Genomic DNA, 7,475 nt, shown 5'->3' on the forward strand with positions numbered 1-7,475 from the left:
TGCGGAGCAACTAAGCCTGTGCGCCACAACTACTGAGCCTGTGCTATAGAGCCCATGAGCCACAACTACTGAGCCTGCGTGCCTAGAGCCTGTGCTCCACAACAAGAGAAGCCACTGCAATGAGAAGGCCACGCACCGCAACGAAGAGTAGCCCCCGCTCAACGCAACTAGAGAAATCCCGCATGCAGCAACGAAGACCCAACGCAGCCAAAAAATTAATTAATTAATTAATTATTTTTTAAAAAGAAACACCCTGCACACAGGAGTCACCTCATACCCGCTGTCCAGAGATTCCACCAGGTTTCCAGGAGGGAGTGTCCAGTGGACACAGGGACACAGAATTAGCTGAGGTCATGGGTGCAGCCTGAAGAAACGGACAGACCCAGCTTTAATCCTGCCCCACCACTCAAGCAACCTGGGCCCTCAGTTTCCCCATTCGGAATACGGGACAACCCAGCTTGGCATCCCAGGGCTGAGAAGAGAGCCTGAGGGTGGTCTCCAGAATCACCAGGGCTGAGCTGTATGTCACCGAGCAGGCCCCAAACCTCTCTGAGCCTAAGTTGCTCACTTGTGACAGGTGGCCAAGTTCACTGCCCACCTCGAGGGATAGACAAGGATCAGGTTTTTAACCACTCCCAGCATGAACAGTGCCCAGTAATGTTAGCTGGTAGGATTATCATCCCCGCAGGAGGTGGCACCTCCAACCCCACCCTCCAACCCTCAAGGGCACGTAGAAGAACACAGATCCAAACTTTATTTTGTAAATATTTCTCTCTGCCCAGCCCTGTGTACAGGGCCCGCTCCGGCTGGGTGACAGGCATAAATTAAGGTCACTGAGCATCCCCAGGCAGGGCGTGGGTTCCCCAACCCCATTAGTCCCAGCCGAAGTCCTGGCCGGTCATTTGGTAGAACTTGCGGTTAAAGGGCCGGTAGAAGGCCCGCAGGCGCTGGACCATGGCCTCGGGCACACGCGGGTGGGGCCGGCCCTTGGACTTGCCCAGGCAGCGGGGACGGCCGCTGCCCTGGGCCTTCTTGAGGCAGGGGAAGCCCTTGGTGGCGTTGAAGTAGAAGTGCTTGTCTGTGACGACCCGCTTGAGACCCAGGAAGTCCTGCACATGGCCCAGCTCCCCAGCTGGGTCGCTGACCAGGCGCTCACCGCTGACAAAGAGGAAGCGGGACAGCGGGAAGTAACGCAGCCAGTTGTCCAGGTGCTGGGCGTACAGGCCGATGCGCACGGCGCTCCAGGCCGTGTCCACGGGGCCCAGGCCTCGGCGGAAGGCCAGGGTGCCGAAGCTGGGCAGGCCCGGTGTCTTGGAGAGCATTTGCGCATAGTCAGAGATGGCCCGGGTCACGGGGTTCCGCACGACCACGATCAGCTTCGTGGCCGGCGACATGCCGTGGATGCGGCGTGGGGCCTCCCGGGTCACGAAATAGCTGGGGGTCTTCTCCATGGTGATCTGCCCATCCAGGGTGCGGGGCATCAGGCTCCTGTGGGAAGGTGGGTGGAGAGGGGGGCATGAGCAGGTGCTGGCCCTCCTCCAGCCCTCCCATGCTAGACCGGCCCCCAGGGGCCCAAGACTAACCTCCCCTTCCTCCAGGGAAGCCCTATACCTACAAGACAGGCGAGGCTCCCCATCTCCCCTTCCCCACCAGGCCCACCCATCCTAAGTGCCTGGGTGGGCAGCCTGGAGTGTGGGCCGTGAGGGCACCCAGCCTCAGCACAGGCTCACAGTAGGGGCCCATCCTGCAAGGCTATCCACACCCCTCCCAGAGCTTGACTGCACCCCAACCCTGACACTGCTGTGCCTCTCACCCCAGACCCAGCACTCCCCAGACTTGCCACCCATAAGGCTCCACCCACCCTCCCCACCCCCACAGGCTCCTGCACTGTAATTACCCCAGTCACACTTTCATTAAGTGGCTGATGGTGTCCCCTGAATTAGGCCATTAGTTATTGACAAGTGTCCCTAAAAATGGGCAGCTGCCCCTCCTATCACTCCCTCCCCTGTATGGCGTCTCCCGTCTTTGATGGCAGCCCTGCTAATTCTCCCCGACCTGGGCCCCCCAGAATGCTGAAAGCCACAGCGCAGCCCAGGACACTGGAGAGGTCAGTGAGGCAGCCTGAGGATCTGTCTCAAGACTCCAGCCACCTGGGTTGCCCAGACCCGGCTTGGAACCCATGGTGCAAGGCTGCAGCTGCAGCATTTCCGAGCAATCCTCTCATTCTGACCAGGGGTGGGGGTTGGGGGGCACTGACCCCATCCCAAGGTCCTGGGGGAGTCGGCTGGTGACAGACCCCTGACAACCCCAAACCTGGGGAAGCCCATCCTAGCACCCCACCCAGGCAGGCCAGGGACCCTGGGTAGCATCCTGAGGCCACCCTGCCAGCCAGGTAGAACAGGGTGGGGAGGGGCAGGGTGCAGCGGCAGGGCCAGCTGAGCAAACAGCTCCGAGGGAGGGCTGGGAACTAGGTCAACAGAGGCAGAGGCTATCAGGCTCTGTGCTAGGGATGGGTTGGGGGGGGTCTCTGTCCCCCATGTCTGAGGGAGCTGCCCCCAATCCCGCTGACAGCCCTCAGGACTGGCCCCAGCCAGGAGGGTGACACACAGGACAGAATTCAGGTCTCATCCAGCCTAGTGACCCCCAGACTCGAGCTTCTGAGAGACAGTCTCCTCTTCCTGCTCAGGCCAGGTGGACACCCAGGTGTACAGGCACACGAGTTGGGGTGCTCAGCTTGGAGGGTGCTGATGTCGGGACTGGAGAACATGCACACATGAGTCCCAGGCATGCCGCCGGCTCCCCTGACACCAGCCTCTTGGCTCAGGGGAGTGGGGTGGGCTGCACGGTCTGCCGGCTGTGGAAGCTGCCCCTCCCCTCAAACTAAGGCCCTGGGCAGAGCTGGTCTACAGAAGTCATGGGAGACAATTCTGCTCCCCCCATGTCCCAGGAGTAATCTGGGACTTCTTCCACCCCACTCACTGCCCCATTTGAGGCTCAGAGACGGAGCAGGAAGTGCTGGGGTGGATGTCGGCTGCAGCTGCTGGGAGGCAGTGTTGGCTTGGCTTCTGCTCCCAGGAATCCAGGTGGGAATTGCACCCAGCCCTCCCTGTGAATAAGTTCAAAGAGAACTTGTGTGGGAACAAGGCCAAGGGCTGAGGTTCAGGACTGCAGCCTGGGGTAGCCAGCTCAGGGAACCCCCCTTCCCACAGAGGGAGGACAAAAGAAGGGGGATTTCCCAGCACTGGACCTCGATGCTGAGACCCACAGACAGAAGCCAGTGCCGACAGACGTCATCAGAAGTCACCGCCCTCCCTTCACCACCCTCCTGAGGGAGGGAACCAGCCCTGACTGCTCTGGGACCCTCCTCACCGACCTCTGACACCCCCTTCCCATCCCTTTCCTCCCCCAGGTGCCCAGTGACCCCAGGAGCACCCTCTTTCCTTCTCCAGACTGGGCTCACATGGTTCTGAGTATCCCCACCCCTTCATGCCTGCCTGGGGGGAGGGGCTGCAAGGAAGCTGACAAAAATTAGAGGGACTTTAGCACCCACTGCTGTTTTCTCTCCAAGGAAGTCAGAGGAGAGGAAGTCAGGGAGGTGCCCCCAGCCCCACCGTGGAAGGGGGATGGGAACGGGGATGGGGGAGGCTGACTTTCCAGGCCCACTCTTGCCACAAACCAGCTTTGAGATCTGAGATCTTTGGGATCAATTACTCACCCTGCCCGGGCCTCAGAAGCCTGTCCCCAGCCAGCCAGGCACAGAGGAGGGTGGGGATGGGGGCTTCTTGGGGGTGGGAGAGACTGGGGAGAGGATGAGAGGAACAGGACTCTGACCCCCACACGGCAAACATCTGACAAGTTGCTCTGCGGACACTCCCTCCCTGTTCATCTGGTCTGCATTTCCCTGCGGCTTCCATCCAGCCCCAGGCGACTCTCCCTCCTCTGTCTCAGCCCCACCCCCACCCCCCTATCCTGCACCTCGCCTGGGCCTCATCCAGCGGGGCCTGGGACTCAGCAGAAACCAGCTATGGTTCCTGTCTGGAACAACACAGTGTCAGGAGCCAAGGGGGTTGCCCTACCTGTATCCCTCCTGGTCTCTGTGCTTTTCCAAAATACTAAGGTCAAAGTACAGCCCCCACCTGCGCCCAGACAGGGTGCCCCCTTCTGAACTGAGACTTGGGGGTGTTTGTCTGTGTGACCCCAGCACCTGTCAAACAGAAGGTGCTCAATGAGTCAGTGACTAGATGAACAAATGCTGTGTGAGCTTGGGGACACTTGGGGGTCACGGTCCCCAAGAAGGAGGATCCTCAAGAGACTGAGGGATGAGTTGAGGCCCAGGGAGGGGGACCGGTTTGGCCAAGGTCAACTTTGAGCAGCCCAGCACCCCTGCCAAGGCCAAGGGAAGGGCCAGAGTCACTGCCTGGTCACAGCCCAGTGGGAACAGGTGTCTCAGAAAGTCAACTGGGGGCACTGGTCACTGCTCCTCTACTCACCGCCCCACACCTCCACCAAGAACAGGCTCTGGAGGCTGGGCCCAGGGTCCTGAGAGCAGACAAGGCCACCAGACCCTCCCTGCCCGGGGGCTGGGCGTCCTCTTTGCAGCTGGGGAAACAGGCAGCGGTGGGCATTTTCAGAGGTTCACTGCACACTCACGGCTGGTTGGAAGGACAGTCAGGTTCAGAGGCACAGGTGCCTGTGAGCAACACCATGCCCATGTGCACACACATCAGCGCACACCCTCGTCCCTTGTAAGGCATGTGGACACACGCACTCCAGAAGCTCAGCCCTGCACCAGCCAGTGAAGGGTCAGCACTAGCCAGCCCCGAGGGACAGCTCCGGATTAAAGGGGCGGAAGCCACGGACCTGACCCTCTGCCTCCTCTGCACCACCCCTCCCCCCAGTGCGGTGGCTGGGCTGAGGAAGGAGAAAGTCTCCTCTACCAGACTTAAACAGGCTGCTGAATCATCCCACTCCCATCTCCGGCCTCAGGGACACCAATGCCCCAAGAGCCCCTCCCCTGTGCTGAGGATCTGACCCCGAATCTGGGTCCAGCTGGCTTCCTCTCAGGCCCCTCAGGCTCCCCAGACCAGTCCCCCAGAGCTGGAGCATGTGCCCAGGGAGGGCCTGGATGGGCTCTCAGGATCCCTGGCTCTTTGGGAGCCTTTTTAGGTCTAAACCCAATTCTAGACTCTCCTGCAGCCCCTCATTAGCCCAGCTTATGGGGTCAGTAGTGAGCTCTGAAATTTGCACTATGGTTAACAGTGTGTCCTTCCCCTTCCCCATCCTCCCCCTTCCCCCCTCCTTCTCCCCTCCTCCTCTTCTTCCTCTGCGCAGAAGTGAGGAATTAGGGATGCTTTCAGATGCTGAAGCACTGTCAGAGTGGGGTAGTGGTCTCTCCCTGAGTGCTGAGAATGCAGGGATTCAGACAGTCAGGTCCAGGGATGGACTCACCTCCCCCATCACCACACAACTTCCCTAGACCTCTGACAGCAGCAACCCTTCAGAGTTCATGAGCCAGAACCCCCTGTTCTCAGTGGGAACCCTCCAAACCCATAAGTAATTTTGATGCAAAAAAGCAAAGATAACAAGGTGGGGGGGGGGGGCAGGGTGGAATCTGGGTACAGAAAAACTGGTAAACCTGGAGGTAAAAAGTCTCAGTCCTGCCACCCCCCACTCACCACTAATTCACCAGGTGACCTTGGGCAGGGTCCTCTCTGGCCCTTAGGGGCTTGGCCCAAGCTTGGGGATGAGGCTGGTGCTGTGGGGAGTGGGGTGACTCACCCTCCATCTGTAAGCCCTCATTTCCCCGAAGGAAGGGATAGGGCGCTGAGGCAGGCTTGTGCCCGACTGACAGAGGCAGAGGGCAGGGCCTCACACTCATCCTTCGGTGCTAACCTCGGCAGGGAGGGGCTGGTGTTTGACCAGCCACCAGGACAGGTTACTTCAGCTGTGGCTGGGTGCTCCCCCACGTTCCACCACACCCCCCAAGGCCATACTGGGTGGGAGTCAGGGCAGCTACAGAGCCCCATGACATGAGGCTGGGGTCCCAACTCCCATCCCTGGGCATTGACTCAAAGGCACCCTCCTCCTTTCTAAAGACCAGACTTTCTCCAGACGCCCAGGACTATGGAGAAGGATTCCTCTCTCCAGGATCAGGGGTCTTAGGGGTGGGGAATGGGTTGACAGATACTTTCTAGGAGGCTGCAGGGAACCCGGAGACCCTTTCTTAAGGTAACTGACCAGAGTTCAGACATGCTCCCCTCAGTGATGCAGGGGAGAGGGCCAACTGAGCATGAAGCATTTCTAAAGCACCTCAGACCCCACAGGCTCCAAACTACTTCTCAGCTGGAATCGCACTCTAGCCCCGAACCAGGGCTTTCCCTGGAGTTTTCAAAGTTTCTGGGAGTCCATGGCCAGTGACCGACCCTCTTTTCCATAAAACCTGCTGCAGGAGGGCCGCGTCCTCCCGGTCAAGCCTCAGCCCCCACGCAGGCTGGTCTCAGCCCCAGAAGATGCCTGGAGTCCTCGCCCCGCGGGGTCCCCAGTGAGACCCCTGGGGCACACCACGCGGTTTCCCAGAAGGCACCCGCCAGGAAGCCGATGGGGCGGACGGGACGAGCGCTCACCGGTACCAGGCGAGGCCGCGCTCGTAGCACCTGTCGAAGAAGTGGGGCTCCGAGCCGAGCGCGCGGACGTCGGGGTGCAGCCGCAGAAACTCCAGCAGGGCGCGCGTGCCGCCCTTCTTCACGCCCACGATAAGCGCCTGCGGGAAGCGCCGGCGGCCCGAGCCACTGGCCACCGGCAGGCCGGACGTCCCGGGGCTGCGGGCTGCGAGGGGCGGCTCGGCGGGCGCGGGGGCCGGCGCGGGGATGCGGCCGGCCGACGGGCAGCGGCCGGGGAGGGCGCAAAGGCAGTAGGCTCCGAGCACCAGAGCGGCGAACAGCAGAGGCGCACGGGGCGCCCGAAGCGCGGCCCCGGGCCCGCCCCCGGCGCCCTGGCTGCCTCCTGCCCCGCCGCCCAGACCGCCGCTACCTGCCATGGGGCCACACCGCTCCCAGGCCTGGGAGCGGGGGCTGCAGGAGGGCGCACATCCCCGCCCGCGCCGCGCTCAGTCCGCTTGCGCCCGGCTTCTGCTCTGCGCCCCACTGCCCAGTCTTCTGGGAGCCGGGAGGGACCAGTGCTAGGGCGGGATGCCCCGCCCAGCCCAGAGGCCCCGCCCCGCTTGAACCACTGCTCCACCCGGGACTCGCCGGCACCTACGGGCGCCGCGGCACGACTCCGAGCCTCAGTGACTAGCCGAACGCGCCCGCTCGGAGACCCCAGGCCCCAGCCTGCTCGGGATGCGGCGGCGGCAGATTGGGACGCAGGACGGTGACAGGACTGAGCTGCTGGCCAAAGGACCCGCTCTCAGAGGGCCGATCGCTGCCCCTCCCGGACGAGGGCAACGCGGCAGGTGCGCGGGAGGACCAAGTGGGCCA

The 7,475-nt window shown here is 61.9% G+C and overlaps 1 protein-coding gene across 1 annotated transcript; it reads right to left on the reverse strand.

Annotated features, from left to right (window-relative positions):
* Positions 1-757: 757 nt before the first annotated feature.
* Positions 758-7,036, reverse strand: HS3ST6 (heparan sulfate-glucosamine 3-sulfotransferase 6). The gene is made up of 2 exons (XM_068523858.1): positions 6,624-7,036; positions 758-1,488 (listed from the first exon to the last, which is right to left on the reverse strand). Exons 1-2 carry the CDS (start codon positions 7,034-7,036, stop codon positions 873-875), a joined length of 1,029 nt encoding a protein of 342 aa, XP_068379959.1. The 3' UTR covers positions 758-872.
* Between the last annotated feature and the right edge of the window lie 439 nt (positions 7,037-7,475).

This window comes from Eschrichtius robustus, chromosome 16, assembly GCF_028021215.1.
Source record: "Eschrichtius robustus isolate mEscRob2 chromosome 16, mEscRob2.pri, whole genome shotgun sequence".
Classification (NCBI taxonomy): Eukaryota; Metazoa; Chordata; class Mammalia; order Artiodactyla; family Eschrichtiidae; genus Eschrichtius; species Eschrichtius robustus.

Bases quoted from the DNA above. Each gene is read 5' to 3' on its own strand.
- HS3ST6 (XM_068523858.1), bottom strand. From the start codon at position 7,036: ATGGCAGGTAGCGGCGGTCTGGGCGGCGGGGCAGGAGGCAGCCAGGGC. The intron at 1,489-6,623 runs GTGAGCGCTCGT...ACCTTCCCACAG, and splicing joins CGCGGCCTCGCCTGGTACCG to GAGCCTGATGCCCCGCACCC.